The sequence below is a fragment of the Stenella coeruleoalba genome (genome assembly GCF_951394435.1).
Source record: "Stenella coeruleoalba genome assembly, chromosome: 16".
NCBI classification, from domain to species: domain Eukaryota; kingdom Metazoa; phylum Chordata; class Mammalia; order Artiodactyla; family Delphinidae; genus Stenella; species Stenella coeruleoalba.
The window spans coordinates 64484427-64507042 of NC_137162.1; the positions used below are offsets into that span (position 1 = coordinate 64484427).

The 22616-nt window shown below is 35.4% G+C and overlaps 1 protein-coding gene across 14 annotated transcripts in view; it reads left to right on the forward strand.

Annotated features, from left to right (window-relative positions):
- The window catches only part of CTNNA3 (catenin alpha 3), a 1677393-nt gene that overhangs the window by 496010 nt on the left and 1158767 nt on the right, over positions 1-22616 (forward strand). For all 14 annotated transcript variants that reach the window (XM_079899786.1, XM_079899790.1, XM_079899787.1 and 11 more), the window contains one exon: positions 17397-17600. In XM_079899786.1, the coding sequence (XP_079755912.1) occupies positions 17397-17600 (204 nt within the window). The remainder of the gene's footprint in view (positions 1-17396; positions 17601-22616) is intronic.

The window sequence follows — 22616 nt, forward strand, 5'->3', positions numbered from 1 at the left end:
TAACTAGAAAATTATTTAGAAATATTTGAGTTAATTTCTATTTAACTACATATTCAACTTGAGGCAAAAAGGCCAATTCTTAACATTTTTCATGCCAAGAACATCTTTAATTGTAATTTTAAAATATTCAGAATATTATCTCCACAATTTTTAAATACTGCTGCTCTAGAGAACATGAGGAAGGAGTTAGGGACCACACCAAGAGCATCTGGAGGATGCTGTTATTGAGCAGTTGTTACCACCTAGCAGCCATATTTTCATTCCTCTTTTTCCAAGGGATTTATTTTAGGGCAGACATGACTTTTAGAGTCTTACAGTTACTTGGTATGACTGTGCCACACTGGCTACTCTTTTTTCTGTGCTCTACTATGCACAGTCCACTCATGAATCTAGAGCTTGTACTTAATCTGTTATTTCTCCCAAAGGATATACTTATAGACAGAAATGGAAGGTGGAATCAAATAGAGCACAAATGGGATTATTTATTTTTTTCAGTGGCCCCCTCTGTACCTTTTCTCTCCTTTGTTGATGAATTGCTTTCTGGGAGAACTCCACAGACATAATAGCTGGCATAAACCTTGGACATGGTAGGAACTATTCAAACGTTTGTTTAAATTTTACAGGTTTGTATTCAATTAGGTTTGCAATCAATTTGGACCTAGAAGGTAGGAAACACATGACATTACTGAGACAATTAAGAAGAATTAACACTACTTAAAAATTTTGGAGCATCTGTAATATTTTTAGTGACATTATTGTATATAAAAATTATCTGTATTGTATGTTCAATGTAGACAGAATAAGGTAATCATCATTGCTTATATATTTTTAGGATCTTCTATTTACACATGGTTTAAAAACAGACTATGAGTAGAGATAAAACAAATATGTAAACACGTATTTCCAAATAGATAATCAATAACAAAGACTTAACTTGCTCCTTCATTAAAATATGTTGCCTTAGTCAGCAATATTCTGTTAAGAATATATACTAAGAGATCGGTTCAAGACGGTAGAGTAGAAGGACATGTGCTCATGGCCTTTTGCGAGAACACTGGAATCACAGCTAACTGCTGAACACTCATCAACAGGAAGACACTAGAACTCACAAGAAAGATACCCCACATCCAAAGACAAAGGAGGGGCTGCATTGAGACGGTAGGAGGGGTACAGTCACAATAAAATCAAATCCCAATACCGGTGGGTGGGTGACTTACAAACTGGAGAACAGTTATACCACAGATGTCCATCTACTGGAGTGAAGGTTCTGAGCTCCACGTCAGGCTTCCCAACCTGGGGATCTGGCAATGGGAGGAGGAATTCCTAGAGAACCAGACTTTGAAGGCTAGTGGGATTTGATTGCAGGACTTCGATAGGACTGGGGGAAACAGAGACTCGACTCTTGGAGGTCACACACAAAGTAGTGTGCACATTGGGACCCAGGGGAAGGAGCAGTGAACCCATAGGAGACTGAACAAGACCTACCTTCTAGTGTTGGAGGGTCTCCTGCAGAGGTGGGGGGTGGCTGTGGCTCACCATGAGGACAAGGGCACTGGCAGCAGGAGTTCTGGGAAGTACTCCTTGGTGTGAGCCCTCCTGGAGTCCTCCATTAGCCCCACCAAAGGGCCTGTAGGCGCCAGTGTTGCGTTGCTTCAGGCTAAACAACCAACAGGGAGGGAACTCAGCCCCACCTATCAGCAGACAAGCAAATTAAAGTTTTACTAAACTCTGCACACCAGAGCAATCCCCAGCTCTACCCACCACCAGTCCCTCCCATCAGGAAACTTCCACAAGCCTCTTAGATAGCCTCATCCACCAGAGGGCAGACAGTAGAAGCAATAACTACAATCCTGCAGCCTGTGGAACAAAATCCACATTCACAGAAAGATAGACAAGATGAAAAGGCAGAGGTCTATGTACCAGATGAAGGGACAAAACAAAACCCCAGAAAAACAACTAAATGAAGTGGAGATAGGCAACCTTCCAGAAAAAGAATTCAGAATAATGATAGTGAACATGATCCAGGACCTCAGAAAAAGAATGGAGGCAAAGATCGAGAAGATGCAAGAAATGTTTACCAAAGACCTAGAAGAATTAAAGTACAAACAAACAGAGATGAACAATACAATAACTGAAATGAAAAGTACACTACAAGGAATCAATAGCAGAATAAGTGAGGCAGAAGAACAGATAAGTGACTTGGAAAACAGAATGGTGGAATTCACTGCTGAAGAACAGAATGAAGAAAAAGGAATGAAAAGAAATGAACACAACCTAAGAGACATCTGGGACAATAATAAACACACCAACATTCACATTACAGGGGTCCCAGAAGGAGAAGAGAGAGAGAAAGGACCCAAGAAAATATTTGAAGAGATTATAGTCAAAAAATTCGCTAACATGGGAAAGGAAATAGCCACCGAAGTCCAGGAAGTGCAGAGAGTGTCAGGCAGGATAAACCGAAGTAGAAGCACGCTGAGACACATAGTAATCAAACTGACAATAATTAAAGACAAAGAAAAATTACTGAAGGCAAAAAGGGAAAAATGACAAGTAACATACACAGGAACTCCCATAAGGTTAACAGCTGATTTCTCAGCAGAAACTCTACAAACCAGAAGAGAGTGGCATGATATACTTAAAGTGATGAAAGGGAAAAACCTACAACTAAGATTACTCTACCCAGCAAGGATCTCATTCAGATTCAACAGAGAAATCAAAAACTTTACAGACAAGCAAAAGCTAAGAGAATTCAGCACCACCAAACCAGCTCTACAACAAATGCTAAAGGAACTTCTCTAAGTGGGAAATACAAGAGAAGAAAAAGACCTAAAAAGCAAACACAAAACAATTAAGAAAATGGTAATAGGAAAATACATATTGATAATTACCTTAAATGTGAATGGATTAAATACTCCAACCAAAAGACACAGGCTCGCTGAATAGATACAAAAACAAGACCCATATATATGCTATCTACAAGAGACCTACTTCAGACCTAGGGACTCATACAGAGTGAAAGTGAGGGGATGGAAGAAGATATTCCATGCCAATGGAAATCAAAAGAAAGTTGGAGTAGCAATCCTCATATCAGATAAAATAGACTTTAAAATAAAGAATGTTACAAGAGACAAGGAAGGACACTACATAATGATCAAGGGATCAATCCAAGAAGAAGATATAACAATTATAAATATATATGCACCCAACATAGGAGCAACTCAATACATAAGGCAAATGCTAACAGCTATAAAAGAGGAAATCGACAGTAACACAGTACTAGTGGGGGACTTTAACACCTCACTTACACCAATGGAAAGATCATCCAGATAGAAAATTAATAATGAAACACAAGCTTTAAATGACACAATAGATCAGATAGATTGAATTGATATTTATAGGACATTCCATCCGAAAACAGATTACACTTTCTTCTCAAGTGCACATGGAACATTCTCCAGGGAAAAAATCACAGCTTGGGTCACAAATCAAGCCTCAGTAAATTTAAGAAAATTGAAATCATATCAAGCATCTTTTCTGACCACAACGCTATTTAGATTAGAAATAAATTACAGGTAAAAAAAAATGTAAAAACACAAATAATGGAGGGTAAATAATACATTACTAAATAACCAAGAGATCACTGAAGAAATCAAAGAGGAAATCAAAAAATACCTAGAGACAAATGACAACGAAAACACGACGATCGAAAACCTGTGGGATGCAGCAAAAGTAGTTCTAAGAGAGAAATTTATAGCAATACAATCCTACCTCAAGAAACAAGAAACATCTCAAATAAACAATCTAACCTTACACCTAAAGGAACTAGAGAAAGAAGAACAAACAAAACCCAAAGTTAGTAGAAGGAAAGAAATCATAAAGATTAGAGCAGAAACAAATGAAATAGAAACAAAAAAAAAAACAATAGCAAAGATAAATAAAACTAAAAGCTGGTGCTTTGAGATGATAAACAAAATTGATAAACCATTAGCCAGACTCATCAGGAAAAAGAGGGAGAGGACTCAAATTCATAAAATTAGAAATGAAAAAGAAGTTACAACAGACACCGCAGAAATACAAAGCATCATAAGAGACTACTACAAGCAGCTCTATGCCAATAAAATGGGCAACCAGGAAGAAATGGACTAATTTTTAGAAAGGTATAACCTTCCAAGACTGAACCAGGAAGAAATAGTAAATATAAACAGACCAGTCACATGTACTGAGATTGAAACTGTGATTAAAAATCTTCCAACAAACAAAAGTCCGGGACCAGATGGCTTCATAGGTGAATTCTATCAAACATTTAGAGAAGAGCTAACACCCATCCTTCTCAAACTCCTCCAAAAGACTGCAGAGGAAGGAACATTCCTAAACTCATTTTATGAGGCCAGTATCACCCTGATACCAGAACTAGAGAAAGATACCACAAAAAAAGAAAATTATAGACCAATATTACAGATGAATATAGATGCAAAAATCCTCAACAAAATACTAGCAAACAGAATCCAACAACCCATTAAAAGGGTCATACACCATGATCAAGTGGGATTTATCCCAGGGATGCAAGGATTCTTCAATATATGCCAATCAATCAATGTGAAACACCATATTAAGAAGTTGAAGAATAAAAACCGTAGGGTCATCTCAATAGATGCAGAAAAAGCTTTTGACAAAATTCCACACCCATTTATGATAAAAACTCTCCAGAAAGTGGGCATAGAGGGAACCTACCTCAACATAATAAAGGCCATATATGACAAACCCACAGTAAACATCATTCTCAATGGTGAAAAATTGAAACCATTTCCTCTAAGATCAGGAGCAAGAGAAGCATGTCCACTCTTGTCACTCTTATTTAACATAGTTTTGGAAGTCCTAGCCACGGCAATCAGAGAAGAAAAAGAAATAAAATAATACAAATTGGAAAAGAAGAAGTAAAACTGTCACTGTTTGCAGATGACATGATACTATACATAGATAATCCTAAAGATGCCACCAGAAAACTACTAGAGCTAATCAATGAATTTGGTAAGTTTGCAGGATACAAAATTAATGCACAGAAATCTCTTGCATTCCTATACACTAACAATGAAAGATCAGAAAGAGAAATTAAGTAAACAATCCTATTCACCACAGAAACAAAAAGAACAAAATACTTAGGAATAAACCTACCTAATAGGTAAAAGACCTGTACTCAGAAAACTCTAAGACACTGATGAAAGAAGTCAAAGATGACACAGACAGATGGAGAGATATACTATGTTCTGTACTGGAAGAATCAATATTTTGAAAATGACTATAGTACCCAAAGCAATCTACAGATTCAATGCAATTCCTATCAAATTACCAATGGCATTTTATACAGAACTAGAACAAAAAATCTTAAAATTTGTACAGAGACACAAAAGACTCTGAATAGGCAAAGCAATCTTGAGGGGGAAAAAAACGGAGATAAACCCACACACCCCTGGTCAACTAATCTTTGACAAAGGAGGCAAGGATATACAATGGAGAAAAGACAGTCTCTTCAATAAATGGTGCTGGGAAAACTGGACAGCTACATTTTTGTAATGAGGTGGATAGACCTAGAGTCTGTCATACAGAGTGAAGTAAGTCAGAAAGAGAAAGACAAATACCGTATGCTAACACATATATATGGAATTTAAGAAAAAAAGTGCCACGAAGAACCTAGGGGTAAGACAGGAATAAAGACACAGACCTCCTAGAGAATAGACTTGAGGATATGAGGAGGGGGAAGGGTGAGCTGTGACAAAGCGAGAGAGAGGCATGGACATATATACGCTACCAAACGTAAGGTAGCTAGCTAGTGGGAAGCAGCCGCATAACACAGGGAGATCAGCTCGGTGCTTTGTGACTGCCTGGAGGGGTGGGATAGGGAGGGTGGAAGGGAGGGAGACACAAGAGGGAAGAGATATGGGAACATATGTATATGTATAACCGATTCACTTTTTTATAAAGCAGAAACTAACACACCATTGTAAAGCAATTATACCCCAATAAAGATGTTTAAAAAAAAAAAAGAATGAAATTAGAACACTCCCTAACACCATACACAAAAGTAAACTCAAAATGGATTAAGGACCTAAATATAAGTCCAGACACTATAAAACTCTTAGAAGAAAACTTAGGAAGAACACTCTTTGACATAAATCACAGCAAGATGTTTTTTGACCCACTTCCTAGGGTATTGGAAATAAAAACAAAAATAAACAAATGGAACCTAATGAAACTTAAAAGCTTTTGCACAGCAAAGGAAAGTATAAACAAGAAGAAAAGACAACCCTCAGAATGGGAGAAAATATTTGCAAATGAATCAATGGACAAAGGGTTAATCTCCGAAATATATAAACAGCCCATACAGCTCAATATTTAAAAAACAAAAAGCCCAATCAAAAAACGGGCAGAAGACCTTAGTAGTCATTTCTCCAAAGAAGACATACAGGTGGCCAAGAGACACATGAAAAGCTGCTCAACATCACTAATTATTAGAGAAATGCAAATCGAAACTACAATGAGGTATCACCTCACACCACTTAGAATGGGCATCATCAGAAAATCTATAAACAACAAATGCTGTAGAGGGTGTGGAGAAAAGGGAATCCTCTTGCACTGTTGGTGGGAATGTAAATTGATAGAACCACTGTGGAGAACCATTATGGAGGTTCCTTAAAAAACTAGAAATAGAATTACCATATGACCCAGCAATCCCATTACTGGGCATATACCCAGAGAAAACCATAATTCAAAAAGACACATGCACCCCAATGTTTATTGCAACACTATTTACAATAACCAGGACATGGAAACAACTTAAATGTCCACCTACAGATGAATGGATCAAGAAGATGTGGTACATATATACAATGAAATGTTACTCAGCCATAAAAAGGAACAAAATTGGGTCACTTCTATAGACGTGGATGGACCTAGAGACTGTCTTACAGAGTGAAGTAAGTCAGAAAGAGAAAAACAAATATTGTATATTAAAGCATATATGTGGAATTTAGAAAAATGGTACCGGTAAAGTGGTGTGCAGGGCAGAAATAGAGACACAGATGTAGAGAAGAAACTTATGGAGACCAAGGGGGAAAGTGGCGGGGGCATGGCGGGGGGGTGGCGGTGGTGGTGGTGGGATGAATTGGTATTGACATATATACACTAATATGTATAAAATAGATAACTAATAAGAACCTGCTGTATAAAATAATAAAAAAATAAAATTAAAGATATATGTTCTAAGATTTATTTAATATTATATTCAGTAGTACAGTGAAAGCGACATCTTCTTGCAAGTGCTTACATTAAAATTCTTTTAAACAGAGGTTTTGAAAATAGAAGAATTCTTGAAGTTTATTTTATTTTTGATATAACCAGGTAAAAACTGAAGCAAACAATCCATGATGTGGTACTGTGCATAGATTGAATTGCTGAACACTGACAGAAATATATCTAGGAGAAATGGTTACTACCTCAGGTGAAATGAATTAGATAATTAGAATTTTTTATTGGTGTTCTGGTAAAACTACCTTCTTAGTACTCACTGAGCTATTCAAATGTTCTATACCTATAATTTAGAGGAAAAAATTTACGGGAGTATGTACATATCTAATTTGTTTTATAAGCATGTTGAATGACTTTCTTAAATATTTTCTAGTCTTCTGTTTTAGTAACTAATATACAACAGAATGTGAGTTAAATACATTTTGATTTTATATAGCTGAATATGTAAACTTTGTGTAAGTTACACTCATTTAATAATTTACTAGTAATATTTATTGATAATCTTGCTAATTTATAGTTTATTACTGACATTTTGCCTTCCTTTATATTTTTAATATCTGAAGCTTCCATTCTTTAGATTATTTAGGTGGAAACATTAAAATAAGAGATATACCAGACAAAGGAGAGCCTGTGAGTTCTGTCAATAGCATTTTCTGTTGATAATCATAAGGAGAATTTTGTTCCATTTTCATCACTCACTCTGAAGATTGATAATGTAGTTGCTTGAGAAACATTATTTGTGCTATGTGGTTATTATTTCTGCTGCTCCCAACTTGAAGCACTGCATGTGTTTTTGTGAAGAATGTTGGTACTTGATTATAATCATAGCTACATCTCTTTTGATAGACAATTTCACTTTGGAGAATAGGTGTAAGACTTTTAGGGTTTTGAATGTAAATTGGATCAATCGCCTCACAGCATATGGAGTGTGTGAATGAATAGGGTTTATTATATCATGTTTATTAACATACAGAAAACTTTTTCCAACTTGTTGGTTTTATGCTTCAGCTTGCTTAAATGATTTTTTATAACTTCCTACATGTCCTGGTAAGGCATGACCAAAGGCTTGCTCAGGATCTGAAGTGCATTAGATGATTAATAAATATTTGTGGAATGAATGACTATCTGATACATATCTGTGTGGTATATAGAGAATTCTGTTTTAGCAAGTGTAGCTTCCTTTGTAGCATTCTATTCACTGATCATCAGGAATAGATGGTAGTGCATGTAGAGGTAAAAAGAATATTAGCAAGAAACTGAGGTGAGACCTATACCACCAGTTATTAAAATGTGTTATAAAGCTACATTAAATAAAATCCTATATGAAAGGTGCAGGTTTTATTTTCCCTACTTTACAGTGGTGAAATAAAGGCTTAGGAAGTTTAAATCACTCTCTTAATGTGAGTGAAAGGCCAAGATTCACACTCAGGTGTTCTGACTTCTAAGCTGACTGATAAAGAGTGCCCTGGTACTTTGAGGTCATGTCTTTATTTTTTAAAAGACATGTATTAACCAAACATATTTGTAATGATGAAACCCAACATAACAAAATTAAAATCCTTCAAGCTAATTAATATGAAAACTTAATATCATATTTCATTCTGATAATTAATGGAAACATTTTTCTATTATGATTCCAAAATAGTTGATTAATATCTAGAATCCAAAATAATAATGTCTTTGATTCATAATTGCCATTTTCTTTTTAAAATTTTAAGAATTTTAATTTTTTTAAATTAGTTTTAAGTTTCAGAAGTAATACACAATTAGGCTATAATCATAAAATTAAAAATTTGACCACCACTCCAATCCGGTTCTTTTCAGAGATAGCAATTGTCATGGCACTGGTATGTTTACTTAAACTTTTTTCTAGGCTCCAAAATACTTATATGTACTCAGAGAAAATCTCAAGTATGATAGTATGCTTGTTTTTTAATATATATGATGCCACTGCACATATCATTCTGCAACTTTTTTTTTTATTCTACAATGTATTCTGGCAATCTTTCCAACTTATTTTGTATAGATTCACCTTACATTGTTCACTTCCAAATACATGAGAGCCAGGATCTCAGTCTTCTCAAAAGTTAACATTTCTATGTTTCTCAAGGCCACTGGATTTTCTTTCATGGTAACTCATATTGAATAAAATAACCCTTACATTGTAGTTCTTTCCTGATAGATAGGCTTTAGTGGGCAAAGAAAAAAAATGATCAGCAATGATGATTTAAACTACAACTACTCCAGTAAAATATTTAGTACACATTAAGTTATTCCCTGTATCATTATTTGGGTTGGTTATCACACTCTCAGTCCTGGGTCATATACATCTTTTATATTTTAAAATACCTATGAGTATGCATATGATTTTACAACTTTATCATTCTTTCACAGGATCTGATTTTCCTATAGTCCTGTTCTATAGATAAATGTAACATATATTCTCTTTCTGATTGAACAGCCCTTTTCCTTGCCTTTTAGACAGTTTTCGGTGTCTTTTTATGTTCAAATTGGATGCTTTAACTATATTATTTTAGGGGTAGAATCCGTCTCTTCCCTTTTGTTTGTTTTCAGGCTTCAGAGTATTCTGCCTCTTGGTTTAAGTTTCACATAATTATAACCCAGATGTCTGTTCAAGTTGACCTGATAAAATAAGATCTGGATAAGATTAACTCCAAAATTTCAATTCCATGTTCTGTCGAAATCCAAAGCCCTCCCTGAGAATCCTGTGAGTTCTCTGGAACTTACATCTGCTTTGCCTTTAATCATCTTGATTATGCACCAAATTGCCCAGAGGTATGCCTGGTTAATTTATAAACTTTCATATTCTTTTTATGTATATCACACATCTACATTATAGTTAAATAGTGATATTTATGTGATTATTTGGTGAATATTTGTCAGTACCTCTAGGCTGTGAGCCCTGTGAAGTGAGCAGGGATGCTCTCAATTTTATTACCCATTCCTACTATCTGGTACGTAGTAGGCTCTGAAGATTGACTCAAAATATAAGAAAGGAATAACTGAAGAAGGCTTGAGATAAGAGCACAGAAAGAGAAGTTAGCCTTGAAAAGAAAGTGGTGGTTGGGGGGGAAAAGAGAGAGAGAGAAAGGGAGAGGGAAAAGGAGAGATCTTCCTTGAAGACAGATGAGGAAAAAAAAGGGACGGAAAAGCATATTGAGATAGAAGTAAATAGAGAGGTTTCCCAGATGATCTCATCTCAGTTTCCCCAGAGTAGTAGAAAGTGGGTGGATTGGAGTTTATATAAAATTGAGAATATGGAGGATGATAACAACATAGATAAATTTTCTCATAGCTAATGAACCAGGATTCAAACCCATGCTAACTGCTCCTAGATCTCGTAATCCTTTAACTATACTGCCTCCTAAAATGCAGCAATCCAACAGAAGATAATGAAGTTAGGACTCTTACTTTTTTGAAAAAAATATTTTCTTGTCAGCAATCAAAGTGTTAGGGAGGTAAGTTTATATTGGGCAGAACCTAGAAAAAAGAGAAAATATGTTCTACATTCATTAGAGTGGGATCCTGAAAATAAAGCATCCAGTTGTTTGTCTTTCATGAAGTTAATGCCATGAAAACATACTGAAAGAGTGTTTCAACACACTGCTATACTAGTTCAGAAGAGATTGTTATTTTATTAGGATGAGCTTTGTTTCCTTTTTATAAACTACTTTATTGCAGTATGATTGATATATAAAAAGCTGGTCATGTTTAATGTATACAACTAGATGATTTGGGGCATAAGTATACCAGGTATACTTGTGAAACCACCACCACTATCAAGGCCGTCACCACCCAAAGGTTCCTCTGACTCCCTTTATTATTATTGTTTTTATTATTATTATTAATAGTTTATGGTAAGAACACTTAACATAAGGTCTTAGTAAATTTGCGTGCAATTATCCAGTTTTACCGGCACCATTTATTAAAGAGATTATACTTTCCCCATTTTGTGCTGTTGGAACCATTGTTGAAGATCATTGACTGTGGTAAGCATGGGTTTATTTTTGGGCTCTCTCTCCTGTTATGTTGGTCTATGTGGCAGCTTTTATGCCAGTATCATACTGTTTTTATTACCACAGCTTTGTAATATAGTTTGAAATCAGGAAGTGTGATGCCTCCAGCTTTGTCTTCCTTCCTCAAGACTGTTTTGACTATTGGGGGGTCTTTTGTAATTCCGTATGAATTGTAGCATTGTTTTTTCTACTTCTGTGAATAATGCCTTTGGAATTTTGGTAGGAATTGTATTGAATTGGTAGATTGCTTTGGGTTTTATCGACATTTTAACAATATTAATTCTTCCAATCCATGAACATGGGATATCCTTCTATTTATTTATTTGTTTATTATTTTAGTTTATTCTTTAGTTTCTTTAATCAATGCTTTACAGTTGTCAGTATACAGATCTATGACCTCCTTGGTTAAATTATTCCAAAGTATTTACTGAATAATCATTATTAGTATATAGAAATGTAACTGATTTTATATTGTTGATTTTTATTATGCAATTTTACTGAATTTATTATTAGTTCTAACAGTTTTTTGGTGGTATCTTTAGAGTTTTCTATATATAGGATCATGTCATCTGCCGAAAGAGACAATTTTACTTCTTCCTCTCCAATTTGGATGCCTTTTATTTCTGTTTCTTGTCCAATTGCTCAGGCTAGTACTTCCAGTACTATGTTAAATAAAAATGGCAAGAATGGACATCTTTGTCTTGTTTTGGTCTTAGAGGAAAGGCTTTTAGCTTTTTACTGTTGACTATGATGTTAATGGTGGGCTTGTCATATATGGCCTTTATGGTGATGATATACATTCCTTGTATACCCAATTTGTTGAGAGTTTTTATCATGAAGGATGTTGAATTGTGTTAAATGCTTTTGCAGCACCTACTGAGAAAATATGATGTTTATCCTTCATTCTGTTAATGTGGTATATCACATTTATTGATTTGCATAGGTAGTACCATTCTTGCATCCCAGGGATAAATCCACTTGGATATGCTGTATGAACATTTTAATATACTGTTGATTCAATTTGCTAGCATTTTGTTGAGGATTTTTGCATCTATATTTGTCAGGGATGTTGGCCTGTACTTTTCTTTTCTTGAAGTATCCAAATCAGGCAGCTTTAGTATTAGGGTAATGCTGGCCTCCAAATGAGTCTGGAAATGTTCCCTTCTCTTTAATTTTTTGGAAAAGTGTGAGCAGCATTGATATTAGTTCTTATATGTTTGATAGAATTCACTAGTGAAACATCTGATCTTGGTTTTTTTCTTTGTTGGGAAATTTTAAATTATTGATTCAATCTTGATCTGTCCAGATTTTCTATTACTTCATGATTCAGTCTTGGTAGGCTTTGTATTTCTAGGAGTTTACACATTTCTTCTAGGTTATCCAATTTGTTGCTACATAATTGCTTATCATAATCTCTTACAATTCTTTGTATTTCTGTGGAATCAATTGTAGTGTCTCCTGTTTCATTTACAATTGTATTTATTTGAGTCTTCTCTCTCTTTTTTTTTTTAGTTAGTCTAGCTAAAGGTCTGGCAATTTTGTTTACCTTTTCATGAAACCAACTAATTTTTTGTTGTTCTTTTCTGTTGTTTTTCTAGTTTCTATTCCATTTATTTGTTTTCATCTTCATTATTTCCTTCCTTCTTTAACTTTGGGCTTAGTTTGTTCTTCTAGTTCTAGTTTCTTGAGGTGTAAAGTTTGGTTGTTTTTTTTAGGTCTTTCTTTTTTTCTTAATGTAGGCATTTATTGCTATTAACTTTTCTCTTAAAACTGCTTTTGCAACATGTCATAAGTTTTTGTATGTTATTTTCATTTGTCTCAAGATATTTTAAAATTTTCCTTTGATTTCTTCTTTGATCCATTGGTTGTTCAGGAATGTGTTGTTTAGTTGTAATATATACGTGAATTTTCTAATTTTACTCCTATTATTGCTTCCTTTTATTATTGCACATATCATGTGGGTGAAAAAGATACTCGATATGATTTCAGTCTTAAATTTAAGACCAGTTTTATGGCTTAACATATGATCTATCCTGGAGAATGTTCTGTGTATACTTGAGAATATATATTCTGATGCTGTCAGATGGCATGCTTTGTATATGTCTATAGTCCACCATAAGTGGTGCTGTAGGCTTTATTAATTCTTTTTAATTGTTTTTTCGTTTTGTAACTCTGACTAGATAATTTCAAATGATCTGTCCTTGAGTTCACTGATCTTTTCTTCTGCATGCTCTAGTCTGTTGTTTAGTCTCTCTAATGGATTTGTAGTTCATTCATTATATTCTTCAGCTCCAGGATTTCTGTTTGGTTCTTTTTTTACGGTATCTTTTTATGAAACTTCTCATTTTACTCATGTATTATTTTCCTGATTTTGTTGAGTTGTCTATCTGTGTTCTTTTTAATCTAACTGAGCTTCTTTAAGATGATTATTTTGAATTCTTTTTCAGGCAATTAATAAATCTCCATTTCTTTGGGGTCAGCTACTGGAGTTTATTTTGTTCCTTTGGTAATATCATATTTCTTTGAGTCTTCATGTTCCTTGAAACCTTGTATTCCTGTCCTCACATTTGAAGAAGCAGTCACTTTTCTCCAGGTTTTACTGACTAGCTTCAGGGAGAAAGGTCTGCATGAGTCAGCCTTGCCAGAGATACTGGGGGTCTCTTAGATTCTTTCTATGGATGCACTTGCTCCATTCCTCTTGTTCCCTGTGAAGAAGTCTTAGACTCTGTGCCTTCTCTCTCTTTTTTTTTTTTTTTTGCGGTACACGGGCCTCTCACTGTTGTGGCCTCTCCCGTTGCGGAGCACAGGCTCCGGACGCGCAGGCTCAGCGGCCATGGCTCACGGGCCCAGCCGCTCCGCGGCATGTGGGATCTTCCCGGACTGGGGCACGAACCCGTGTCCCCTGCATCGGCAGGCAGACTCTCAACCACTGCACCGCCAGGGAAGCCCTGTGCCTTCTTTTGATCCCACAAAGCCAGGCCAGGTGTTGAGAGCCTCCTATTTATTTTCTCTAGGGCAGTACCCTGAAGTGTTTGTTCAGCATTGGGCCCCTTTTCCCAATCCAGCAGATTCAGCTGGATGCCAATATCCGTGTGCTGTCTGTGGGAGCTCGCATGCATTGTCTGCAGGGGAGCATGGCATGTTGGCTACAAGAGGGGACTGCATGGAGCACTGCATGGTGCACAGTGGCTAATCATGGGGTCTGCAGGTGGGGGTCCTACTGGGTTCATGGTCAGGGCTCTTATTAGAGTCTGTAATCTAGTTAGTAGGATCTGCTGCTGGTGGTTGATATCTGTATACTGGTTTCTGTGAGCTCCTACCCTTTTTCTCTACTCTTTGCTGTCCCCAGATTATTTAGCTATTTCAATCCTCTCAATGTTCTGGGTGTGGAGAGATGGAAATGGGACTCTTGGACACCTTCCTGCAAGGCTGGGGAGCCAAGTGTTCACTTTGTTTTCACTTTTCCCAATGGGAGAAGTTGCAGGCCAAGGTGAGTCTCTCTTGGTCTGAGCTGTGTTGCCTTGGGAGAGAGGTGACATGGGTAAAATGAAACTGTTCTTCTTATCCTCTTCAGTGCTTCTGTTCTTTGATGTTTTTGCTCCACGTGGTTACTGGAACCTCTCAGTTGTTCTCCCAGGCTTTCGTAAAGGTATTCTCATTATTGTTATTGTTAAAATCAGTATTTCTTTAGGGGTATGACATATGGAACTTCCTATTTCATCATCTCACTGATGTCCAGAAGAGATCATTCTTTATTTCAGTAGGTCTCAAATATCCAGTGATATTTCATAGAACATTAAAGTTATTTAAATAACCTCACCTTTTAATTGACTCAGTGACAAAGTTAGTGAAAACTTCTATAGGATATGAATAGGGTGACATTAGATTTAGGTAGAATCAAGAGGCTGCATGTGAGTATCAGACATCAGAGCAGGCAATGTTTTGAGTTTAGATGAGCTTGAAGAATCTGAGTCTTAAAAGTCAACAAACAAGTAAAAATCCAGAGGCTAGGATAGTTTGGGGAATGGCTGTGGAGAGCAGGAACTGGGATGAACTTATTCCTACAATAGAGGATGTTTTCTGACATGAAATCACAGCCAGAACACCTAAAATTACTAGTTTCTTCTTGTAATACTTATAGGTGTATAGATTTCAAATTTAATCAACTTTTCCTATCATTACAATGCTGGAAACAGGTTAACTGTCCCTATCACATCTACTAATTGCATTTGAGCAATCAAAGAAAAATTCTCTTGCCCTCAGTTCTCTTCTTAATGATGATGTCACATTGGAGGGACATTTTCAAAAAGGTTTTAATTGGTCAATTATTGTTATGAAAATTGGAGTGGAATGTTTGTACTAAATTAGTGAGCCAAAGAGGACATGGTAAAAATGGCAAATGAAATAAGGAGGTATATTTAGATGTAAATGAATTCTTGTCTGATGGGCAAGCCCATGGTTGGGATTATCGTCTCACCAAAAAAATTATGCATTGGATAAAGAAAATGTTAAATTTGGCATTTGTAAAATTCATTTCTTTTTAAAAATTTGTTTCCATCTAAAAGAGAAAAATGGAGATACTCAGTAGAGAAGTAGAAAAATAGGAAGGAAATAGAGGCATGAAAGGAAGAATTCTTCTGAATAATTTTAAGATATTTAAACAATTTTCTATAAGATCTATTTCTAGTTTATATTTTACATTATATCATATAATATGTGAACATTACACAGTACTATTTTTTCTTTTTGTATAATTGTTTTAATATTATTTTTCTTTCCATAATGATTTTCTCTCCCTAACTTGGCCTAGAGCTGTAGCTTTTAAAATTTTATCCTGGCTACTTTAGATCCCCTAATATTTATCATAACATGATATAGTACAACCATCAATGTAAGATTATATCTATACACAATAGACACACACAATATACATATACCTCTCTATATATGTAAATATATATGATTGTGCACTCTGAAGATCAATGATTTTCAGTGTGTATATTTGTGTGTAAAGACTCACACATGCACACACATTCTGAAGTTCACTATATGATTTCATTTTATGTTAAAGGTTCTACAGAGAGCTTTCATTTTATACTAACTAGTTCTCCAATTATGACATTATGCTCAAACCTTGAAAGGCTTCCTCTCTGTATTTTAAGAAAGGATCCTTAGAGCCTCATCTTCTCCACCTTTTCTTCAAAGTCTGTAGATTATCTTGACTTCTGTTGCCTGAAGACATATCTAAAGGAAACCTTAAAAATACCATGTCAGATTTCAATGGTGGGAAATGGCTGGAAGTTATAATCAACAGGAAGATGGAATTTTACTTTTAAAATGAATAATTAAAATTTAGAATTCTCTTTGATACGTTAGTATTAAGGTTAATTAGATTGTATGACTTACAGTGAGGCATAACGAAAACAGTATTGAATTAGGTGTTATAAGACCTTAATACTTGTTTGAGCTTCACCATTTAATAGCTTAATGACCTTGGGCAAGACAGTCTCAGCCTCACTCACCATCAATTGAAATGAGTGGTTAACAATATCTTTACTGCCCACCTCTTTATAGTGTTGTCAAGATGAGATAATATACGTGAAAATATTTTGTAAACAATGAAGTACTAAATGAAAATGACAATTGTAAAGAACTGTTAATATGTGCCAGACACTGTATTAAGCATTCATATCATTCTTACAGCAGTTTTATGAGATAAACAATGTTAATATTCCAGTTTTACACATCAGGAAGGTGAGGCTTACAGTACATAAGACACCTGAGTGAGCTCACACCATTAGTGAATGGGAAGGGCAAGATTTGAATACAGATTTGGCTGACACTAGAATCAATGCTCATAATTTCACAATTTTTGTCACTGCCCTGAATAATAATTGCTTTATAGAATGATACATGAACTGGGTGAGGCAGTAAAAGCACAGTTGTCTTTATCATCACATATGAATTCCAAATGTGAAAACAAAATACTAATTATTTTTTCCTAAAAATAGAATATCATGGAGTTCTAACCATCTAAATGTGTTTTTCCTTTAGAATTTAATTGTCTTGGATCCACTCACAGTGACTGAGGAGGAAACAAGACCATCCCTAGAGAAACGCCTCGAAGCCATTATCAGTGGGGCTGCTCTGTTGGCTGACTCTTCATGCACGAGGGATTTCCATCGGGAGCGAATTATTGCAGAATGCAATGCCATTCGCCAGGCTCTCCAGGACCTGCTTTCAGAGTACATGAACAATGTAGGTAACTGGTTTTCCCCCACCCCGTCCATTGGGTATGTGCTGAGGTTCTTTCGGTGTACAAAATCTGATAAATTACAAATGAGTACCTGATTTTACATGGATTGGCCTTTGGGTGCATTCTGCGTGGGTTGCTCCCAGAGTGCAGCAAGGAGACAGGAGTTTCTAGGGATGGAATTCAACCAGAAGGTTATTTATACGTGATTGTTTTGCTTGAGACAGTATCTAAATACTAGTTGAAGAAGGCAGTCAGGATTGGAGAAAGGAAACTGGAGTTGCGCATCAGTTTAAAGGATAAAAAGAAGACAAAGAAAAGGGCAGGTTGCTCCGGATTATGTTGGTGAATAACAAAGTTAGAATTTAGATGGTATTGGGATAAAGTCAATGCTGTAGGGATCAGGGACCATTTTTGAAGGTGTAATTTGGATCGCTTTTAACCTTTTTCAAATGTGACAATGTCATAGATTTTTTGCAATTTTAGCCATCTCTCAGGAATGTTAGAAACAATGTCTAAATTTAGACAAATGCAAAAGTATTTGTTTCAAGGTCCTTTTGATATAATTTCATATATATATATTTATGATATATTCTTTTTGTATATATATCTACATCCATCTATGGAGTATCTATGACTACTCTTACATTCAAAACTTAGTTATATTTTTAAAATAAGGAAGACATCGTCAGTTATATATTGATCATGGATATTGACTCCTTAAATAATAGAGGTAAAAAAAGAAAAATTTATAATGGGAATATTTTGTTCATCTGCTTTATTATAAATGGAATAATTCAAGAGTTATGAGGGTATATTTTGAAAATGATTAGTGACAAAGCATACGATTTTTTAGGTGTGAGATTGAAGAGTTAGGATTTTTCAGTATAAGTAATTTATGTGAATAATTCAAATGTGCTAAAATTAGTGAGTTTTAGGCTTCAACACATTTGATGTATCTCCACACTCTTAATATTTGATGACTTTGGCTTCTGACCAAAAATCTCTTGCCTGTCAAAAAATCACAGTTGTAAAGCAGGTTTTGTTAATAAGAGGACCATATTAGTAACGTCATGTCCTGCTTCTGAAGCTGGAATATCACAATTTTTAGCATATAAGATATTTTTAAAGATTTTTAAAGAGAATTCATGAGTTACAAGAAACTCAGAAGGTAATATTCTGTTGGAATTCCTTCTCCCCTGATCTGTAAACTATTCAAATTAGTAGTTTCATTTTATAGATAAAATATGGTAAAGTTATACATAAGTTTATTTTATCTATAAATTATAGATAAATTTACTTTATTAAATATAAAGAAAGTTATTCTATTCTTTTAAATACAAACATAACAGATGCACATGCACACACTCACCCACATACATAGGCAGGGATGGCCACGTAATTGTGGAGCCCAGTGCCCAGTGCAAAATGAAAATGTAAGGCCTGTTCAAAAGCCGGGAAAAAAAGAAAGTTTTTTCCTTTTTTTTACAGTCTTTATTGACCCAAGAAAGGTTATTTTTATTTGCTATTTAATGTTTGGTTGTTTGGTTCTCTAGGGTATAGGGATACTTTTGGACTTTTGGGAGCACATAGACCCTCACAGATTTCTTTAGCCTTACCCCGTAACCCCCACCCATCCTGCCTTGTACCAAGGGCCCCACCAGAATGGAGGGTGGCAGCAATTGCTGGGTTGTGGAGCAGGTGGCTGAGGACCTGTCCCTTGAAGGCACTGGGAGGCAGGACTGCATGTTAAGTCTAGGGCGTATGCTTTATTGCCCCATCAGACTTCACTTATCTACACAAATTGAAACGTAAAATTGTTAAGACTTTCAAAACTGTGATAGCAGAGCATTAAAAGCCAAACACAGGGCTCCTTTCTGAGCATGCTGCCTTTTGCCCAGTGGCAGGACGCTGAAGTTGCTGTTGTACGTAGTAAACATATACCATATAAAAATAATGGTGATTTTATGGCTTTCTTCAACTTTGGGTTAAAAACTGTTCATACAAAGGGTGAAGTGATGGGCACATTCTGCCCTGGGTGCGATCATTAAGAAGATGCATTGCCTCTAGAAATTTATAAAAAATAATAAAGCCAACTAAAAGTTGGTCTGCACCAGCAATTCTCTAAGTCAGTGATAATGTTTTTCATAAATTCGTTTTTTCTCTAAATCCTAAATAATTGCTGTAGTTATTGTTGAGTTTTAATAACATATGTGTATGTATGATTCAAACTAACACATTTTTATGACTATCCTTCGGTAAACATTATATTCTTTATGGATTTAAACAGCAGATTCAGAATAAACAATGATGACAGTGATTGTAAAGACAGAGAACTAGAGTTACTTTAATTCTGTTATTTCATGTGATCACTTGGAATTTTAATTTAAATTTTAAAATTATAACAATGGAACAGTGTGAATTGCAGGGGGTAATATTTTTGTTAGGTAAATGTAAATTTCATACATGAAATATTTCATTCAATTTGAATAGTAACTTTGAAATTTGTTTTCCTTCTGAAAATTGTCAATTGCTTTAAAGAACAAATCAGGAAAATAATGATTATCACTGAAAAGTAATTTTGTCATATAGAGGACGGGGGCATTTAAAAAGTATCTGGGTATCAAATATGCTAAGTGAGGCACTGAAAACATGTATGCACTTTTGTACATTTACTGCTTTTTTTCTTAATGAGGTTTTAATCTGATGTTCAGTTTCAAGGCCCATTTGTCAAGTATACAAAACTTATTTATGTTACTAATATCCTTCTGTTAGATATTTTGGTTTATAAAAGGTAAGTTCTGTGTTAGAAGAGTGAAGTGGAAAGACTCTTCCGTCTATAATATCCAAATAATTGAGATCAAAGGTAAGTAGCTTTTTTTTAGCTTGTCCAGATAATTATTTTAATTTTAATTTTTTAAGGGTAGACTTAACTGTAGGAATTCAAATATTTCTCACTTATTTAATTGATTAGATTGCACTACTCTTCATGCCTGATGGAGACTTTCTTCTTCCTTCCTCTCTCCCCCATGTTTCCTCTTCTCTCCTTCCGGCAAAGGAGTACAAACATCCCCTGAAATATCTCTCCCTCATGGCACCTTCCCCTTTATAACTCTCATTCCTGGTGGAATTCCTGTGTTGCCTTCTCCACTGGTCAGAAGCTCTAGGAGAGCGAGGGCTGTGTCCCTGGCCCTGCCACTGAGCCTTTCAGGTAGCAGGTGCTCAGTAATTACTATTTGGGTACAGGTGAATTGAATTAGCACTTGCTTCTCAGTTTTTAAAATTAAAATGGCAATGTGCCTGAAGCAATTAATTTGTAATTATTTATTTATATGATAACTGTGGAGAAAATGTAGGGAGGGTTAATAGTGAGAACAGGAATACAAGAAAGAGCGAGCACAGAGGTGAGAAAACTTGTTCTGTGGGTGATCTAAAAATATTTATATATTGCTTTTTCCCAGGGCATAATGTTAAGTACTTGTTGAGGAAGGCATTTTTCTTCAGGGAATGAAAGACTTACCGTGTGTGCGGGTAATGTCTGGTGACCTGCCCTCTTGTTGGTGTAGAGATGAGAGCAGGAGTTAAGTTATACAGCAGTGGTGCACAGGATCAGAAACCCATTTATATATTAACATTTTATTGATAAGTACAACCTATTAATAAACAAAAATATGCAATTATATCATTATGAAAAGCACTCGAAAAGCAGTATAATAGTTCCTTTTTATATAAAAGTGCAGAATTTTAGGCTTAATGTGACTATCTGACCAAGCCAATGAATATTGGAATTAAAAAGCAGGAACCAATCTGGAAAAACTGTGGGATGGGTGTATTATCAGAACACATTTCCAGGTTTCTTTTTACTCTAGGTTTCTATCACCAATAATGCTTCTCTATAACTGTTTCTTCAGCTTTAACGGAAGGGAATGTACTTCCCTGAAACTAGCTGAACTCAAAACTTTCTCAGTTTGCTCAAAAATTTTAGGACGACTCTCATACTTAAGTCCTCAACTTCCTAGTTTAAGGAATGTTGTGTCTCATTTGGTGGGCCTGATTTGCTTTTCAGATTAGTTTGGAGCTTTTGTTATTGACCTATGTTGATCAAGTAAATGCTTAAATATAATTCAGATGCAGTAAAGATAACCAGGAGAAGTTAAAGCACAATTAACTCTCATCAGGATCTGTGGATCTTTTATGTGAATGTGACTTCAAGGCTTCAAATTTTGCAAGTTTATTGAGTCCAGAGCAGTTCAGTAGTGGGGAATAAACGCAGTTTATGTTGTTCTCAGGCTCAGTTCACATGACCAGTTTGAGTCTAAATAACTTCCTTAACAGATCAGCAAGTCTCGATCATTTTTTGACTGAAGCTCTAGGTTCAATAAGTTCAATGTCTTGTCACATTAGTAAGAAATTAGCAGGATGTGAGTCCAGATGGGTCTATAACAAGTAAAACAGCCACCTAACCATATGATCATATATGTTTGCTCTAATATTTTCATTCTAAATATACATATATATTAGTTTAAATATATATATGTTTTCTATTGCTGCTGTAACAAATTATCACAAACTTGGTTTAAAAACAACACAATAATTATTTTACAACTGTGTAAGTCAAGAGTCTGACACAGGTGTCAATGGGTTGGAAATGAAAGTGTCAGTAGGGCTGCATTCTTTTCTGGAGACTGTAGGGAGGAATCCATTTCTTTGCCTTTTCCAGTTTCTGGAGGTCACCCACATTCCCTGGCTCAATGCCTTCTTCCTCCATCTTCAAACACAGCAGTGTCACATTGTTCTAACCTTGCTTCTGTCCTCACATCTCTTTCTCTGACCACAGTCAGGAAAAGTTTTCCACTTTTTAGGACTCATGTGATTAGATAGGGCCCACCAATATTATTCAGGATAATCATCCCACCTTAATTACTTGTGCAGAAGTTCCTTTTGCTATGTAATGTAACAGTCACAGGTTCTGGGAATTTGGATATGGGCATCTTTGGGAGGCTCATGGCCATATACCTAGT